This window comes from Sander vitreus, chromosome 12 (assembly GCF_031162955.1).
Source record: "Sander vitreus isolate 19-12246 chromosome 12, sanVit1, whole genome shotgun sequence".
Lineage (NCBI taxonomy): Eukaryota > Metazoa > Chordata > Actinopteri > Perciformes > Percidae > Sander > Sander vitreus.
The window spans coordinates 585112-605585 of NC_135866.1; the positions used below are offsets into that span (position 1 = coordinate 585112).

Below are 20474 nucleotides of genomic sequence, written 5' to 3' on the forward strand. Positions count from 1 at the left end.
CAGAGTAATGAGCAGTAGGGCTTGTTGGACATGAGGACAATATGGGATATGCGATAATGTTGTTAAATATTGTGATGATATTACTTATGATAAATAAACATGTAGTATACTCTGCAGTTCTGCTGCTTTCAGTATTCTGCTAAAATACAACAAATTGCTTGTTGGAAATCATTTCCAACATTCTTTTATTGAACAAATTGAACATTGAGTTGAATATGAAAGGAATGAGTTACATTTTAAAGTGCAGTTTTCTGCTGATATTTTCTTTCAGCTAACACAAAAAAAATCTCAGAGTGTCTTTCGCAATATGTCGCAGCCTTTCACCATGTGTTTATTGTGCCAGTTCATATCTCTGATGGCGATAAAAATCCAAGATATTTTGCAGACCTGATGAGCAGCCTCCAAACAGTTTATTTGAAATCATCAAATCTTTGTCTCTTTTGATTCTGGTCCCATCTTTAATGCTGGCGATCATTGCTCTGGGGTTTCTGCGCTGCACTTGACTGAGATCAACTTTGAATCAAAGTGATTTTCTTGGATTTTTTTCATTGATGCAGTGTGAGTTTGCTCTTCTGGTTCTCTTTCCTCATTTTCCAAGGGTATACACGAAGGTTTGAAATTGATTTAGTATTAAATTGTAGAAAACAAATGTCCAATTGGAATCATCATCCACATAATATGGATCATTTCTATTTAGTTATAACAGCATCCTCATTTTGCTTTGGCTTCAGCAAATCTAAGCATTCAAAATAAAAAAGTAAAGAAAAGTAGACATTGTTTTTAATTAAACAGTGCTGATGTGCCACTAAATCGTTCAAACTTTTACTTGTACTGTTATTCTGATACCAATTAGTCTGTATTTGTTGAGAGAAGGACCGGTGGGGTGGGGGTGGCCGGTTTGCCAATAATTGGGTCAATGTGTACAGCTTGAATTTTACGGCGACTCACTTCACAGCACACAGAAAGGCGTTTGCTTTCCATTCCAGCACACCAGTGTCGGGAGTCTTTGGAAACTTTGACAGCAATTCATTAAAAAAAGGACCGGGCTGCCAGGTGGCAAGGGGGGGGGGGGGGGGGGCGACTGCTTTGTTGTTATGATGACAACATTTTAGACATAAATTGGTTGAGCATCTGACAAACTCCACCATTTCAGACATGAAAGTAACATTTGAAAAGTCTCTAGTGTGTAGGTAGTAACCGCTAAATCATTAGTGTGTGTTCAGTTCTAATATTAGGTATCGGCACAGACTGTATCATTAACAGACAGAGAATCAACTTTGCAACTTTTTTTTTTTTTACCTCAGTTGGTGAGGTAAAGAGATTTTAAACAAATCTTAGAGGTACAGATAATAAACTAAAGCATGCCAAAACATTTTCCTAGAAGCAATTCAGGTTCCCCAAAAACAGCATGCATTATACTACATCATATTGGGTTGGCTGTAAACGATACTTACCGTGAATAGCTAAACTTCAAAACCATCCTGATGTGTCGGCTGTCCAATAAATGGTGCCAACTCTAGCAAACACAAATTCAGTATTTTTGTTGAATGAAACTCAAAGTTCAAGTCAGTTCTTTTTTGCAGACAACAGGTGAAGGGGGAAGATGCTGCTGGATGAAGTGGGGTGCGTTCCCATCTCCTAGTAGTTCCCTGCGAGGTGGACTGCGTCGAGTATTCCGCCTTGTTAAGTAAGATTCCAAACCGTAGGGAGCAACATGCTCTGTTCAAAGGGAACTGCGAAGAGTGTAGGGAAGAACTGAACATTGGTTCATCACTTCGCCTGAAGCTCACAAGCAAGATTACCTTGCCTTGCTAAAAACGACAGCGTACATCTTGTATATGAATCAAAACGCATGTATTCACAAGTTACATACATTTCAATAGAATAAGTTTTGTAATGTTATCAGTTTTTGTTTCAATATTTCAGTTCAGTAGAGTGATATTCCCACAGTAGCAGCAACATATCCAAGGTGTTTACGTTACGGTAACGCATAGAGGAAGTGGTGTTGTTGGTATCAAGAGGGTAAGCCAGCCTCCGCAAAGCGTAGCTCCTATGGAGCCATTTTGATGCTACCAAGCCATCACCTCCCGTTAGTATCCCTAATGTTAACTATCATTTTAGTGATCAATAATTAGCCTGTGTCTATGTTATCTCCTTACATATACCTACGCTCTCCGTCTCTGCTAGATTGGGAATGATTGAGATTTCTCTTGGCACAGCTACCAGAAGACTTCCAACTTTCAGACAGGTTGCTCACGTCACATCTACGTCTTCAAGCTCAGTTGGAGGCTGCTCAGTAACGCTCAGCCATCACCAGGAAAGAGACGTCACTGGTCTCTGTAGAAAACAACGGCATCACTTTGTCCATTTAACTGTCTATGGTTGGTACAGATGTTAACTGATATTCCCTGATCAGGGAGTAGGGAGAACCGTTTCTGTACACTGTGGATCGGAATACAGCCGTGGTCTTCAGACTGGACTTTCACATGACATTACCATGCAGGGACCTCAACTGTTACCGCAGCTCTTTTTCCATGTCCAGCGTATTGATGTTAGCCATATTAAGGCAGGCTTCCAAGGAAGCTCAAAATAAGGGCTTGATATAAGCATGCAACCAAATAGCTAATTGTTAATAATCTTTTTTTGGGTTGTAACAATAGTTTTCAGGTTGAGTACAGCGTTTCAGTTTAGGCCTTATGTCTCGTTCACATGCCACACCGAAATTGGTACTTCCTTTGTACTAATACTAATAAGAGGCGATAATTCTTCACTTCTAAAAAGCTGACATTTTGGACACAGGACTGTCACAGTAGTCATTTTAAAGAAAAAATGTTTTTGTGAAATTATTTTATACAGAGAAGCACTTCTCTATTTCAAATTTATTTATTTAAATGTACCTATCACAAAGTAGTGTTGAATAGTTGTACACCCACCAAGCACTTTGTGTTCTCACCTGTCACCTGTGGTTAGCTGTTACACCAAGTTGGCAGGAGTGCCTTCTACTTTGCAGCCTAACTGGTAACTTATGTTTGCGCTCTTTATATTGAGTGATTTTAGTTAAAAAACTTTATTTGAAGTCCAATATGGTTTGGGAATACTTGCTGAGTCAGTGTCAGTCATGTGTTTGCTTGGAATGTATGTACTAAGATGTGTATGTTTTGAGATGTATGCCTTCAACTTTTGTAATTTTTAACAAAGGCTTGTGATTAATTTGCTTGGTTGTTTTTTTAAATCTCACGCTAATGTTTTCACATGTGTTAGTATTTACTGTAATGTGTTTTTTTTTATTTTGATGTTTGGTTTTGATGCACCAGTTCCAATGAAACCAAGACAATTTCCTCCAATGAGAGACGATAAAGTAACCTTAAAGGGTAACTGCCGTTTTTTTTTCAACGTGGACCCTATTTTCCGATGTTTTTGTGTCTAAGTGACTGATAGGAACAACATCTTGAAGTTGGTCCAGTATTAAGCGAGATCGCTGTAACTGGCAGCCACAGACCAGGCTGCAATGTAACCCTATGGGGCAAATGTGCATCGTCAATTTGGTCCACTAGAAGTGCTTTTTTGCCACTGAAAGACTTAAATTATTTTAAGTGTCTGACAACATTATGAAAGGATCCCTACAGAGATAGACCTTTAAAACCTCTTTGAGACCTTTCTGTTTAACCAGAAACAGCTTTGAAGTCGCTAGCGCTAACCCCACCAGACTCCATTTAAAAAAGCAATACTTTTAGCGTGTATAGAGCAAACATATTGTCACATGTAAATCATTAAACTATGTGTTTATTTCAACCAAAACTAGAGTTGTGATGGTTGGAAAAGTGGGAAGACGACCCAAGTTGTCCAATTGCCCTATTAGAGTTTTTTTTCCGATTGCTTAAGCACTATGTTGAGCAGGGACCGGTTTCTCAAAACACTACACACAATTATCACAAGCACACACCCAATCAGCAGAACACCTCAGACCCTTAGCACAATGAAACACTTCTCTTTGAACCAGTTACCCACTGCTGTTGCTAACCTAAAACACTTTTAGCAATTCTACTTCTCAGTGATTACAGTACTGTAAAGGAAGTACACAGAGAAAGTGCAAATATACAATATGTTCACTAAACACTACACAAGACCAATGCTGCAGACTGAGGAAAATCTCATTAATTTCTCTCCATATACCCAAATCAGTCAACATGGAGAATCACAATAAAACATGTCCCAGTTTTCATACAGCTACTACAGTAGTGTTCATAACACTGTGAGCTCAGCAAACAACAGACACGCATAAAATACTGTATCCAGTACCGGTTACAATTACAGAAAATCTCTTCGCCTAGCTGGATCTGGCCAGAGAATTTCATCAACATCACAGGCGATATATATCCTCATTGGCAAGACACCGGGGAAGAACTGTCGTTAATGTCGAATCCAGCCTTGCACAGCTGCAAGTCGACCTGTTCACAGGCATGCTCCATGGCCTGAATGAGGGGGTACCTCCTCCTCTACCTCCTTCTCCTCCTCTGTGGATTCCTCCTTTCACCCTCTTTCTTCTTCTCACTTTCATTTTTGTTGAAGGCAGGTGAACTTACGTGCTTCATTTTTATAGTGCTAAAACCTGATTGGTGTGTCTACAATTAAGCAATCATGCATGTTTGTGTACCTGATGGCTGTGCTTCACAGATCGGCTCATAGGTGTGGTCATTTGACAGTCAGTGCTTTGGAATTTCAAGGAAGTGACATCATGATATCCTTCTGTGTCTAATGTATACAAGTGTGTTTAGTGTTTTGGAAATCACTGCGTGCATTTCTCTGCAAAAAGGGTGAGGCTGACATTGTGCTGATAGTGGTGCACGTTTGGGCCAGTGTTTTGCTCCTTGAGTGTGAGGTTTTGATAATTAGTTTTGATAACTTTTGATTTCAGTGTGTGAGCAATCGGTAAAAACTGTAACTTACATTGTAGCCTGTTTCTCCGCTGCTGACTGCAGCGTTCTCTCTTAATACTGGACCAATGTCAAAGATTGTTGTTCCCATCAGTCACTTAGACGAAAACACAAGGGTTGAAATATCGGTAGTTACCCTTTAACCTCAACATGAGCCTCAGGGTGTCAATAAAAGATGCAGTACAAGTTTCCTTCCACTGCTGTCAATTTGTTTTGTGTCAGTACTCTTTGTAGAACTATGACATACTTTTCTAAAGTTGTAGTTACCTTGATGTAGAATAGATGGTGTCTCTGATGTGACCCAGAGATTTAAAGTCGGCTAGATTGACAAAAGCTTGTTGTCCCTAGCAACAGGCGGTAAGCCACCGACCATGAAGCCACCGGCTCAGGGCAGCATCACCGTGGCATCAAACAACTGAGATGTATAAAGAGAGTGGACGTATTGACGTGGACACACCAATGCACAGAGATGCACTCACATACACAAACACCCCTCCCCCCCCATGCATATGATGAAGGCCCCTTGGGGTGGGAGAAACTAGTGTTCTTAATCCAGCTGCAGCAGGGTATTAATGTGTGTGTGTGTGTGTGTGTGTGTCCGTCTGTGTCCAAATGTAAGACAGCGAGCCTGACACATTTAATGTTTCTGTACTCTACTGAGAGCTGTGTGTGTGTGTGTGTGTGTGTGTGTGTGTGTGTGTGTGTGTGCTTGCAAGCATAGACTGTAGCCTTGACAGAAGCTTAGACACCAAAGGGAGGAGCTATAGGGTCCCTCTCCTCAGTCTCTGCTGTCATGTTTACATCCTCCAAGTGCTAAAACATGATCCTGGTTTTATTGATTTGGTTTGAGTTTAAAATTCTTATTTTTGAAAACAGAGAAAGCTCTGGGTATCAGCATTGCATCATGGCCATATATTGTCTCATGGCTTCCCCAGTGGTTCCCAGACGTTTTGGCTTGATTCACAAGAAAAAAATAATTAAGAAAGATTAGACGGAAGTCTAAAATATTAAACCTATATTTGTGTTGTGAGGGCTGCAACCCCTTGGCAGTGCGTTTGTCCAATGGCTGACCCTTGGAACAACTGTTTTTTCCCTACAGCCAAGGGTGTAATGCAGCTGGACGTCGGTGACCGAGCCGTTCTCACTCCAACTAGTCAACATACTGACGCTTGGTCAGGGGCCCTCATCGTCAGATACCGACACCCAAGACACCCTTAGGGTCTGTAGGGACACACCGGGCATAGCAGCAGCTCGGCCGTGACGCTGTAAGATTAAGTAGTATACTATTAAGAGTGACGACGGTAGGGAGTAGTATGAAAGACGGAAAATCTGTGTAAGGAGGTAGGTTGGGGGGTGGATGGGTCAAACAACACAGGACTTTCACCCAGGAGACCGGGGTCTTGTCCTGTGTGTCACCTAAACGTAATTAGGAATGACTAACTTTGTTAACAACATTGGTGTGGTTTTTTTGGGGGGGTTGTCATGGAGTAGAAGCAGCAAATGATGGACCATTCTTTAGAGGTTTTCCACTTTCCCTGGAAAAAAATACATAAGCTCTAATTTTGTGCTGCCAGTCATTACATAAGACTGCGTGGTCAGTGTAATTTTGTGTTATAAGCACGAAACCTCAATTATCCTGCAAGCTAAGGCCTGAGGATGACTCATTACTGTAATAACAACCCATAGTGTGCTTTACTTCCATGGCAACTATCATTTTGTCAGGGTAGGCCTCTCCTGCTAATGGGGATTGTCACATCTTCCTATTGTACGGTGTTTCTTGTAGCCTTCTTACTTTCCTGCACTTTGTCTGCTATTTTATTATTATTATTTCAACATTCACTAAAGAATTACTGCTAAATATGTTGCACCACTTTATTTCCATTTTGGTCTTCCCAGCTGACCTCCATCCGACTGTAACCCGACACCTACCTGCTCCCTGTCACCTGTAACAGACCAGGAAGTAGATTTCAAGAGATATTTCTTAAATGCAAAAAATCAAACCAGAGAGACAATTTGTAGTTAAATAAAAGAAAACACATCTAAACCCATGTGGGAATCACTGCCCCAGGTACTGAAAGCACAATTCAGATTGAAGTGTGAGTATTTTGATTGTTTTTATTATTATTTATATTTCATTTTAAGCAAATATTTATTTAGGTCCTTCAAGTATTTTCTTTCATTTTCCGTGTAGCAATGTGTCAAATTAAATATGATACATTAATAGAAATGAGAATATGGTCTGCATAATAGATTCTATATTGTTACAGAAGCATCATCTCTTCCTTAAAATAATTCTGTCAAAATAAAGCAGCTTTAGCGTGAAAATGCTGCCTGTGACATAGAATAATACACCACCTGTGAAGCCTCACCCTGTCACTACTGGTTTTTCAGGAAACAAAAAACAAAGAAGCTGAGGAGTGACAGTTTCTATCGGAAACAGGCTGGGATCGATCCCTAGCTGTAATTCCTTAATGGCTGGTTTGACCATCTGGCCTCGTCTCTTCTCTCTGGCTCAAATTGTTTTTAAATGGCTTCACTTTGTGAAGCTCTTGGCTCCTCTGATTGCATTAGTACCGCGCTGAACGGCGCAAAGGCTTTTGTCGCAGGCTAGATTAGTGTTAATTCATTGTGTTGTGTGTGTGTGTGTGTCTCTGTATGTATGCGTTTGATTGAAGTGTGTAAATGATCCAAGTTGTGATTTCAGGGACTTTGTGTGTTTGTGTGCACCTTCCTGAGACATTCAGCCAGACTTTCATCAACTTCAGCTCACCCAGTTGGACTCATGATGATGATGTTACCTCCAGTCAACATCAGCAATAATAATACCACCCAAAGCAATTTTACATTGTGTTCAATGTTTCTGAACTTTCTTCATATTAACTCAGTCCTTTGGAGAATTTCTTTTTTTTTTCCTACTCAATACAAACTCATCGATGCCTTTTTAATGTGTAGCTTGAAGGCATATTGAATGGCGAGATTAGCCTAGCCTAGTTTTGCACTAGCAACAGCATCTGTTTATATCTCTCCAATGATGAATGGCAGGTCTAACTAATTGATTTACACGTTGCATATGTTTTAGGGAGCTAATTTCACTGTTAATACAGAAGTGAGAATATTATCAAACTTCCAATCTACTTTCTGTTTATGTGTGCCCAAACGAAGACTTGAGGGTGCACGTTGGCAAGAGACAAAACAAGAAGTAGACCTACCTTTAACTATTCTAAGAGTGTTTTCAGAATAATGTCTATCGCATAAATATTCAAATAAAAAGATACTCTCTCTAGTACATGCCTGGTGAGCATTTTACTGACGGGCTTCCTGGCATGACTCTTCCTGAGTGAATAAAACATGCAACTGTACAAAGCAATAATACTGGTCGCTGCAGGAAATGTCAGCGGGCTCACTAAAGTCATTACAATACATCATCCAGGAACCACAAATGTCTGTACAAAATGTCCATGGCCAATCCATTCAGTAGATCCTCTCCTCTGTTCTCCTCTGTTCTCCTCTCCTCTCCTCTGTTCTCATCTCATCTCTTCTCCTCTCCTCTGTTCTCCTCTCTTCTCCTCTCTTCTGTTCTCCTCTCCTCTGTTCTCCTCTCATCTCCTCTGTTCTCCTCTCTCTCCTCTGTTCTCCTCTCCTCTCCTCTGTTCTCCTCTCTCTCCTCTGTTCTCCTCTCTCTCCTCTGTTCTCCTCTCCTCTGTTCTCCTCTCCTCTGTTCTCCTCTCCTCTGTTCTCCTCTCCTCTCCTCTTCTCTCCTCTCCTCTGTTCTCCTCTTCCTCTGTTCTCCTCTCCTCTGTTCTCATCTCCTTTCCTCTGTTCTCCTCTCATCTCCTCTGTTCTCCTCTGTTCTCCTCTCCTCTGTTCCTCCCTCTCCTCTCTCCTCCTCTCCCTCTCTGTTCTCCTCTCTCCTCTCTCCCTCTGCTTTCTCCCTCTCTCTCTCCTCTCCTCTGTTCTCCTCTCTTCTCCTCTGTTCTCCTCTCCTCTCTCTGTTCTCCTCTCTCTCTCTCCTCTGTCTCTCCTCTCCTCCTCTTCCTCTGTTCTCCTCTCCTCTCTCTGTTCTCCTCTGTCTCTCTCCTCTGTCTCCTCTCTCCTCTCTCTCTCTCCCTCTCTGTTCTCCTCTCTGTTCTCCTCTCATCTCTCTCCTCTCCTCTCTCTCCTCCTCTGTTCTCCTCTCCTCTGTTCTCCCTCCTCTCCTCTCCTCTCCTGCTTCTCTCTCTCCCTCTGTTCTCCTCTCCTCTGTTCTCCTCTCCTCTCCTCTCTTCTGTTCTCCTCTCTCTCCTCTCCTCTTCCTCTGTTCTCCTCTTCCTCTGTTCTCCTCTGTTTTCTCCTCTCCTCTCTCTCCTCTCCTCTCTTCTCCTCTCCTCTCTTCTCCTCTCCTCTCTTCTCCTCTCCTCTCCTCTGTTCTCATCTCATCTCTTCTCCTCTCCTCTCTCCTCTCCTCTTCCTCTCATCTCCTCTCCTCTTCCTCTGTTCTCCTCTCCTCTGTTCTCCTCTCATCTCCTCTCCTCTTCCTCTGTTCTCCTCTCCTCTGTTCTCCTCTGCTCTCCTCTCTCTCTTCTCTCCTCTCCTCTCTTCTCCTCTCCTCTGTTCTCCTCTCATCTCCTCTGTTCTCATCTCCTCTCTTCTCCTCTCCTCTGTTCTCCTCTCCTCTGTTCTCCTCTCATCTCCTCTGTTCTCCTCTCCTCTTCCTCTGTTCTCCTCTCCTCTGTTCTCCTCTCCTCTGTTCTCATCTCATCTCCTCTCTTCTCCTCTCCTCTGTTCTCCTCTCCTCTCATCTCCTCAGTTCTCCTCTCATCTCTTCTCCTCTTCCTCTGTTCTCCTCTCCTCTGTTCTCCTCTCATCTCCTCTCCTCTTCCTCTGTTCTCCTCTCTCTCCTCTCCTCTCTCTCCTCTGTTTTCTCCTCTCTTCTCCTCTTCCTCTGTTCTCCTCTCCTCTTCCTCTGTTCTCCTCTCCTCTCTTCTCCTCTCCTCTGTTCTCATCTCATCTCCTCTCTTCTCCTCTCCTCTCCTCTGTTCTCCTCTCCTCTCTTGGTGTAATTAGGCCATGTTCTCCACCTTCCTCAGACCTTATTATTCAGAGCAACAGATGCCCCTCTTCCGATTTTCGTCCTTCTGTCACTTCCCCATCCACACCCACTTTGCTTATTTTATCACATTTGCACTTGCAGACTTGATGTCTGCACATACTACGCACCAATGAAGTCATTGTTCATCCTCATGTTTGATCCTTTTCCTACCCTCCGTTCTACTGTATTATCCTTTTATACTTCTTTTACATTTCCCTTCCACTTGCCCCTCCATTATTTTTCTCTTTCTTTCCTCCTCACTCTTTTCTCTCTCCCCCTCTGTTGTTTTTCTCTCTCCCTTATCCCTCTTTCCTGCCTTCATCTGCTTGGTGTCAGCCCCACAGACCGGCTGTTATGTAACAGTCAGGTGATGTGTTGGCCCATTAAAGGCCTAGCATCCTGACACACACTGGCTCTCCCCTGCTAGGAACTGCTGGACTCGTCCTGTCTGTGATTGTGTACGAAAGTAAAGATTTGTCACATTCATCTTTTTAGAAGAAAATATGTCAGTTTGCATTTTTGTTTCCTAAATCTTTGTTTAATAACCATCTCAGCAAGTTGTGAAAAATCATCATGTTCAAGTCATATCAGAGGAGCTAGAGAAGAAGATTACCAAAATGAAATGTCAAACGTTTTTGGAAGGTCTAAACCCAAAATTATGTTTAAAGGTCCCATATTATGCTCATTTTCAGGTTCATAGTTGTATTTTGGGTTTCTACTAGAACATATTAACATGATTTAATGTTCAACAACACATTCTTTTTATCATACTGTCTGTCTGAATATGACTGTATTCCCCCTCTGTCTGAAACTCTGTTTTAGCGTGTGTCTCTTTAAGCCCCCCTCCCCAAAAAGCCCAGTCTACTCAGATGGGGGGCAGTATATTCTAATGAGCCTGCATGTGACATGGGAAGGGGAGCCAAATCTGAGTGGCTTGTTGAATCCCATGTTATCTGATCTAGGCAGCCCATAAGAAACTGACTGGGTTGTCTTATTTCACAGTTTGAGGGTTGGTTGCACTCCACATAACCAAATGTATGTGCATAAGCACTGAAAAAATTAGTTTTTCATAATATGTCCCCTTTTAAAAACTAACCATACAGACTGCCACAGATATTGATCTCACTGACATCCTCACAATTGACTTAATAATTGCTAGTGTTGATTTCAGTATTGTTGGACTATTGACTATTGGATTTGCTTTTTTTTTAAGCCTTTTCATGAAATGTGTTCTATCTAAATCCAAGAAGCCAACTCGAAGGCTTTACGACATAAGGGCTGTCAATTCCTGCATCCAACATCCATAAGAAAAGTAGACAATAGACAGGGTTACTGTGGGGTCTTTAAAAGCTAAAATTCCAAAATCTAAATTTTAGGCCTTAAAAAGTCTCTAATCTGCTGGAGTGTAGTGTTCTAGGTTTGAAATCTTTTTCCCTATGTCCATGCAACGCTCTCTGTAATGCTTATAGAAATGTATTTTTTTAATTCTGTGGTGTTGAAGTTCTTTCCTTCACTATAGTCCGAATATAATTTGCTGTATATGTACAGATTATTATAACTTTGTCGCTTTTATTCAATTGGAATACATTTATTCACTTTGCAAGTAGACTTTTTAGTAGACAAGTTGGACTTTTATGTCGTGCTATAGGTCTTAAATTTCATTTATAAAGGTCTTAAAAAGGACTTGGTGAAACCCTGAATAGATAAAAATCCAGCGTATAAGCACTTACCCTATTCACAGCTGCGATCACAAACGAATGGTACATTCAGTACAGTTATTATTTTCTATCCATCATAATGGCTAAGTATGAGACTCGTAGACATGCTGAAAGTGGCTTCTTAAAGTCCCACAAAGACATGCACAGTGCTGAGTGGTGTCTGGCCAACAAGATGAGTTTTGTCATCAGTGTTTTGTAGAAGGTCTCGCAGCATGAGGTGACCATATGGTGTAACTTTTCCCTGCCAATGTGTGTTTCATTTTTCTTTCCACCTACCTGCACTTTTCTTCTTTCACATTTAATATAAAATATAATCAAGACAATTTTGCTCTAAACATGTCTTCTATTAAAGCCCGTCACCTGAATTGCCAGACATGTTCATGTAAGAATAATCTGAATGCCTACATGGGCTATTTCTAACTGAAGTAATTATTGACACCTACTGTATTCCCCCTGGGCCTCCCACAGAATGCCTGCAGTTTTCATGAGTTCATGATTCATGATTATGCAGCATTTAAACAGGTTGTGTACATATTGTCTGTTCATAATACTGTGGGTGAAAATGCTGTGAGGAGTAGAGAAGAAGTGTCAGGGAAGGGTGAGCTTTTTAATTTCCGTAATGCTCAGTTGCACTTGTGCTGCATGCATCTAAATTAAAAGCATCCTCATAATGGCATAGGCTTTAGTATTTTGCACATCGAAAAAAGAGGCAGTTTTAGATACATACATCATAAGTTTAACAATAAACTATTTGGATATCTTTGACATCATGAGCATTATGTGTAACTTCCCAAAGAACTGAGAAGTGGAAGTTCCCTGGCCTTGTACTCTAGCTGTAGTGTCTGAATATTATGTCAGGCACCTCTGGTAACTGATCTGCATTTGCATTGTTCAAACAGGTCTACAAACATTAAAATAACTTTAAGGTGGCTGTTTCAACATGGCAATGCATTAAATGTTCCTTACATTTCTTTTAAAGCTCTGATTAATTTAGATCAGTTTTGACTCTCTTTCATTCGCTCCTCTTTTCTCTCTCTAGGTGCTGATATTTGCTGAAGATGAGTAGTGGGGGGGGAAACACCCCAGAGCCCCCCAGAGGGGGAGAGTCTCTGAAGAGGAAGGACTGTCAGTCAGACCTCTTGGGGCCCAGGTGAAGACCTTTTATAACCCAGTCTCAGTACATCTGTACTATAACACCACTGAGTCCTCACTGGAACATCAGCACATGCCTCTCTGCAAATGCAGTTTAGTCCGGAACCTCTCGGTTCATTTTCGATTTCCAAAAGGCGTTCTCTCCGGCGGTAGTTAAAAATGCCAATCAGAGCACTGAAACATGTGACGGAGCGCTGAGCGATGGACTACAGCATGCAGAGACGAGCTGCCATGGTGAAACATCAATATGTCTGTGAACGAGTGTTGCCGTTTTTGCCATCAGAATTTGAAAATAGTACTTCCACATCAGCTGCAGCCATCTTGGTTGTTTTTCAAAAATGCCTCAACGGCGCTCCTCTTTACGTTGATGTTTATGTAGGGGGCGGTCGCCTACCAATCGGAAGGTTGGTGGTACAATCCCTGGCCCTGCAGTGCCATGTGGAAGGTGTCCTTGGGCAGGACTCTGAACCCCGGATTGCTCTGAATGTTTGAATGTGATGAGCAGGTGGTACCGTGTACGGCAGCCTCTGCCACAGTGTCTGAATATGTGTGAATGGTGAATGGTTCCTGTACTATGTTAATGTGCTTTGAATAGCCGTTAAGACTAGAAAAGTGCAAGGTGAAAATAGAAAATCCAGTAAATAAGCATCTTCAACAAATACTTTACAATAATAACAATAATGAAATAGTAGGTAATAGTCATAATCATATTAGTAATGGTAATGGTAGTAGTAGCAGTCAAAATAATAATCCTAATAATAATACTACCAGCACTAATAATAATTATAATAAAAGTAGTAAATACAGTCCATTTACATTCGCCGTAGTGTCCCTGTCGCGAAGGTGTGCGAGCCAAAAATGACATCATCACGTATTTTGCACAAAGTGCGAAGGCTCCACAAATTGTCAGTCCCTGTATCCAACCCACCCTATATGAGATAAAGGGTTGTGATTGGCCCAACCAGGACCTGGTCAGCTGGAGATCTGTCTGACTGGGAGGGGGACCAGACATATCTGCCAGAGCAAATAAAACATGAGCTCGCAGATTCATCTGGTTCCCAGGCCATTTGAGTATGTTAAAAGTCAAGTTTGATTTATTTTCAACAGATAATCAGTAGTTTGCTATTAATGACAAGGATCTATGGCTCGTTTATAAACAGGTGAAATAAAATGAATTAACACTTTTATCCAGTGGGTGAAAGTAAAAGCGGGGGGGAGAGAGAGGTTGGTGAAAGGAGTCGAGGCTCTCGCAGGTCGAAGAATGAAGAAAAATGCTGCTGCAGCATTTTTACAGATGGCAGTTTATTTAAGGGCTAACAAGTCATTGTGCTTTCACTGTCCAAGAGGATGTATGAAGGTCCACTCCACTGTCCTAATGAGGACACATGGATGTTCTAGCTCAGATTGTAGTGAGGTTGTTAAGAAGTTGACTAGCTGTTAGAGTGAGTATAATTATACAAAAATGATATAAAATAATCCCTGCATAAAACCGTGCAAGGCAGGAAAACATAATAAAGGGGGGTCTTCAACGTTTTTTAAGCCAAGGACCCCTTAGCTGAGAGAGACACATCAGGGTCCCCCTACTATACAGTATAGGCTATAGTATTATTAAGTTGCATATTCATCTTACAGTACAATAACGTGTAGGGCGGTCTACAGCCTTTCTACACACCTTTTTAGTGCATAGAATACTAAGCTATTAAAATAATAATTGTTGGCATGATTTTATACATTTTTGTTGTTAAACATACTGTACATGTGGCAGAGTGAATCCTTAGGATGAACTGTATCTGGGGATGGCTACCTTAGTGACCTTACCTATAGGCTAGTAAGCCTACCATAAATGTGATTTTATTTTTTTTATTTTTTTTCACAAAAAGGCTGATTTATATTTGCTAATAATATGTTGGATTCATGTAAAAAAAAAAAAAAAATTGAAGAAAACTTCCAAAACATTACAATAATTTGGAGGCCCCCATGCAGTAACTCTGAGGACCCCCTAGCGGTCCCGGACCCCCTGTTGAAGATCTCTGCAGTTGTCCCCAGTTGTAGTCATGATGCCATACAAGTAGCTAATGCTAGCACATCCAACTCAAATAAAGACAAAGTGTAAAACAGCAAATGTCCAGCTGGTGCCAAGGCATAGAAGAGCCTGCAAATTCTTCATCTAACCAACAAAATTCTTATATTGATGGTGAACTATCTAGATTATCATCATGTACATTTAATTTCTTTTCAGTGTAAATTTGGACAATGTCATTGTTTCCCTCCTTGTCCCTGCAGCCCTAAGAGGAGCACTGAGAGGAGGAACCGGGAGCAGGAGAACAAGTACATCGAGGAGCTGGCCGAGCTGATCTTCGCCAACATCAACGACATGGACGACCTCAACGTCAAGCCGGACAAATGTGCCATCCTCAAAGAGACGGTGAAGCAGATCAGGCAGATCAAGGAGCAGGGTGAGGATCCACTTTTGGTTCACACTTTTTGTTGCCCTGCTAACCTGAGGCAGGCAATGAAGTTGTTTTTCAAAAAAGCATTTCAGCCGGGAATTTATTTTAACGGAGCCGAGATGAGTTGAGAAGTTCAACTTCTAAGGAAAGAAGCGAGTCTAACTATTTCATAATGAAAGAGAGTCTCTATTCATGTTCCCACAACCACAAACATGGAAAAAAAGTGCCTGAGGAGAGTGACGTTGTTGGAGGAAGTGAAGACTCTTAAATAATGTCTTTATCAAGCTGAGCAACACATTAGATTATATGATATATACTCACAGGCTATACTTGTTCCACATTTAAAAAAAAAAAAGTGTTTATGTGTGAACACAGCCTAATTGTACTGTATAAACCAAATTAAACCATTAAAAATGTGCAAACAACTCAAAAAAAGCCTGACTGTGATAGCACCATCAGAGCCTCTGTTACGATGCATTGAGCACCTAATGGAGATATGTTGATCCCTGAAAAGTACACAAGGTTGGAATGCCTTCTAGCTCTGTCCTGTATATCAGTTCACACACATCTGGCAATAGAAGTGGAAGTCAGAAGGCCCAAAGGAACTGTATGAGGGTGAGACAGAGGGAGGCAGAGATGTTATGTCTGCAGAGGAAAGGAGGCAGATCTGCCCTGAGCTCGGCCTTCATATCTCCTGCTAGTCTTTTTTCTCCTTTCTTTCACCTTCCCTCCCTCCTCTTCTCTCTTTTTCCTTTTTCCTATCCCTCTCTCACCCTTCCTCAAACCATCTTTTTCCATTTCATTTCTTTCATTTTCTACACTTTCTTTTCCTCTCCTCACCTCTGTTTCTTTCTTCTTCCCTCTTTCTTCTTTCCTATTTCCTGTTCAACTTTTGTTCCACAACCAACTTTGTCCTTTCCCTTTTCTTTTCCTCTCCTCTTTTCCTTTTTTCCCTCTTTTTCTTCTCTCTTCTTTCCTCTTTCTCCTGTCCTATCCATCCCTCCTCAACAATTTGGTCACTTCCTTTCTTTCTTTTCCTAACCCCCTTACCCTCTCTCTATCTCCTCTGTTCTCTTCATCCACCCTTCCTCTCCCTCTGTCTCTCTTTTTCTCTCCTTTCTTCCCTCTCTCCATCATCATCCCTCTCCTCTTTTTGTTCCTGCGGTCAGCCAGTTGGTGTCCACGTGTTTGTGTCTGAAAACAACAGCTGAATAAGCACACACGCACACACTCATACACACATAGATAATACACAAGTCACACAGCTGTCTGCTCGACTTCAGAGACCCACTGTTGTCCAGCAGCCCCAGTATTTAACTATTGAGGCAGATGGGACACAAAAGTAACACAACAATGGAATGAAACCAGCAGAAACATATAAATCATTACAACTTAATAAATAGTACTCTGTGTGTGTGTGTGTGTGTGTGTGTGTGTGTGTGTGTGTATTACATATATACGGTGGCCGACAGGGGCAAACGCCCTGCAACTTAAGAAACATGCAAATAGACAAAACACAAGCAAATTCAGAAAACAACTTCATTAATTTGACAACACATGTGCAGCATTCAGCAGACGCTCAAACAACAGCAAATACACACAACACAACCAAATACATAAATGCGCTGTAAATAAAAAACGATGCAAAAAGAAAAGCACGCAAACCCCGATAACAAATGCAACAAAAAAACGCAGCATCCAGATTACACAACAGAAGTTCTCCAGACCTCTAGAGGGAGCAGCTAGTGGAACAGCTGGATTTATTGGGATTTATCAATCTGAATAAATCCCCCCCCCCCGCACATATAAACACAAAACTGCTTTGCTAACTCCAACGTGTTGTAACTAAGACATCTGCTGAAAAAGTTATAGTATTCATTAGCATGATTGCCATACTGTTTAGTTAAAAAACATCCAACACACCAAAGTACAAAGATATAGCGGACCAGACGCAAGCTTTTATTTTGAAAGGTCGAAGCTCGGGGACGGCACCAGCCGGGAGGGCATGAGACGGGAGCATAGACTGTGTGTGTGTATATGTGTGTGTGTGTGTGTGTGTGTGTGTGTGTATATGTATGTATGTGTATATATATATATATATATATATATATATATATATATATATATATATATATATATAAATAAAGGGCTGTCAATCGATTAAAAAATGTAATCTAATTAATTACATAATTAATCGAAATTAATCGCATACATAATTAACGGTGCCTGAACCGATACTTTTTAATAAAGTAAAAAAAGAAAAGGTTGGCACCAAGGTGCTTCTGGAAAACCTTTCCCCACCTCAGGAGGGGGAAGCGGAGAACCATCCAAGCTGTGCACAGTAAGGATGGGACACTGTTGACCTCAACTGAGGAGGTAATAGGGCGGTGGAAGACTAATACGCCCTCTATGGTAGAGGCAGAGCTGGAGGATGAGGGGGGATTGGCATCAATTTCCCTGGTGGAGGTTGCTGAGGTAGTTAAATAACTCCACAGTGGCAAAGCCCCAGGAATTGATGAGATCCGTCCAGAAATGCTTAAGGCTCTGGGTGTGGAGGGGTGGTCTTGGTTGACACGCCTCTTCAACATTGCGTGGAAGTCTGGGACGGTGCCTAAGGAGTGGCAGACCGGGGTGGTGGTTCCTCTTTTTAAATGTGCAATACCCAATTACAGGGGTATCACACTTCTCAGCCTCCCCGGTAAAGTCTACTCCAAGGTGCTGGAAAGGAGGGTTCGGTCGATAGTCGAACCTCTGGTTGAAGAGGAACAATGCGGATTCCGTCCTGGTCGTGGAACAACGGACCAGATCTTTACTCTCGCAAGGATCCTGGAGGGATCCTGGGAGTATGCCCAACCGGTCTACATGTGTTTTGTGGACCTGGAGAAGGCGTATGACCGGGTGCCCCGGGAGATACTGTGGGAGGTGCTGCGGGAGTACGGGGTGAGGGGGTCCCTTCTCAGGGCCATCCAATCTCTGTACAACCAAAGCGAGAGCTGTGTCCGGGTTCTCGGCAGTAAGTCGGACTCGTTTCAGGTGAGAGTTGGCCTCCGCCAGGGCTGCGTTTTGTCACCAATCCTGTTTGTAGTATTTATGGACAGGATATCGAGGCGTAGTCGGGGTGGAGAGGGGTTGCAGTTCGGTGGGCTGGGGATCTCATCGCTGCTTTTTGCAGATGATGTGGTCCTGATGGCATCATCGGCCTGTGACCTTCAGCACTGGATCGGTTCGCAGCCGAGTGTGAAGCGGCTGGGATGAGGATCAGCACCTCTAAATCGGAGGCCGTGGTTCTCAGCAGGAAACCGATGGAGTGCCTTCTCCAGGTAGGGAATGAGTCCTTACCCCAAGTGAAGGAGTTCAAGTACCTTGGGGTCTTGTTCGCGAGTGAGGGGACAATGGAGTGGGAGATTGGTCGGAGAATCGGCACTGCGGGTGCTGTACTACATTCAATTTATCGCACCGTTGTGACGAAAGGAGAGCTGAGCCAGAAGGCAAAGCTCTCAATCTACCGGTCAGTTTTTGTTCCTACCCTCACCTATGGTCATGAAGGCTGGGTCATGACCGAAAGAACAAGATCCAGGGTACAAGCGGCCGAAATGGGTTTCCTCAGGAGGGTAGCTGGCGTCTCCCTTAGAGATAGGGTGAGAAGCTCAGTTATCCGTGAGGAGCTCGGAGTAGAGCCGCTGCTCCTTTGCGTCGAAAGGAGCCAGTTGAGGTGGTTCGGGCATCTGGTAAGGATGCCCCCTGGGCGCCTCCCTAGGGAGGTGTTCCAGGCACGTCCAGCTGGGAGGAGGCCCCGGGGAAGACCCAGGACTAGGTGGAGGGATTATATCTCCAACCTGGCCTGGGAACGCCTCGGGATCCCCCAGTCGGAGCTGGTTAATGTGGCTCGGGAAAGGGAAGTTTGGGGTCCCCTGCTGGAGCTGCTACCCCCGCTACCTGACCCCGGATAAGCGGACGAAGATGGATGGATAATTTAATATACAGTCTATGGACGGGAGGCATGAGACGGGAGGTCTCCAGGCTGCAGCCATACCCGACTCTAATAAAAAGGCAGAGCGCTCTCTCCCCGTGGGGTCTAAAATCCAGCTGTTCCACTAGCTGCTCCCTCTAGAGGTCTGGAGAACTTCCGTTGTGTAATCTGGATGCTGCGTTTTTTTGTTGCATTTGTTTTCGGGGTTTGCGTGCTTTTCTTTTTGCATCGTTTTTTATTTGCAGCGCGTTTATGTATCTGGTTGTGTTGTGTGTATTTGCAGAGCGTTTGCTGAATGCTGCACATGCGTTGTCAAATTAATGAAGTTGTTTTCTTAATTTGCTTGTGTTTGGTCTATTTGCGTGTGTTTTCTTAAGTTTCAGGGTGTTTGCCCCTGTCGGCCATCGTGTATATATAGCAAATTAAAGTGTTACACAAGCTTTGGAAAACGGAATAAAAACATTACAACATAAAGCACAAAACTATTTTGGGTTATACATTCAGTGTATACTTTGGCTAACAGTAACCAAAGGGTAAATTAAACTCAAACCCAAAATTTGGTTTGAAGTTGTTGCAGCCATGAACATACAGAGGCCATATTGCGAGGTCAGAAGTTGCCACAATGAGGGTGCACCTTGATTTTGCATGTGTAACTGTATGAACTCCTCTATTCCTTCAGGCTCTAAACCTGAACTCTTCGATGGATCAGGTGTAATACAATGTATTATATTTATTGACTTAAAAAGAAGAAACACGTACTGCGACTTTAATACCCTCCAACCTACATGAGGTCCACTCCAAGCTCTACAGTGACAGGGTTTAAGGGCTGATGACTCTGTATAACTCTGGTCCCACAACAGGAATGTCAGCTATGTGGCCTAATGGGGCCATGGGAGGCTTAACAGTCCAGTGGTACAGCCAGGAAGCAGAGTGGAGCCTGGCCTCTAATATGGCTATAAATGTGTGTAATGTACAGCACATTAGTGTAGTGATACATGCTCTCCATAACATTCCAGGCACTCAAACCTCTGGGTTTGACAGCGCATCATCACATTGGTGGAGCAGGACTTGTTAACCCTATCCCTTACAGAAACTGTAACTTAGGATAAATGAATGACTAGCCAATTAATGCAATCAGTAAAACATGCTCATGTACATACAAACACAAAGCATGTGAGTGGG

At 42.5% G+C, this 20474-nt stretch overlaps 1 protein-coding gene across 1 annotated transcript in view; it reads left to right on the forward strand.

Moving 5' to 3' along the window:
* The window catches only part of LOC144527126 (nuclear receptor coactivator 2-like), a 52737-nt gene that overhangs the window by 2517 nt on the left and 29746 nt on the right, over positions 1 to 20474 (forward strand). The window contains exons 2-3 of the mRNA XM_078265015.1: positions 12760 to 12870; positions 15156 to 15328. Coding sequence (XP_078121141.1) covers positions 12779 to 12870; positions 15156 to 15328 — 265 coding nt within the window. The 5' untranslated portion in view covers positions 12760 to 12778. The remainder of the gene's footprint in view (positions 1 to 12759; positions 12871 to 15155; positions 15329 to 20474) is intronic.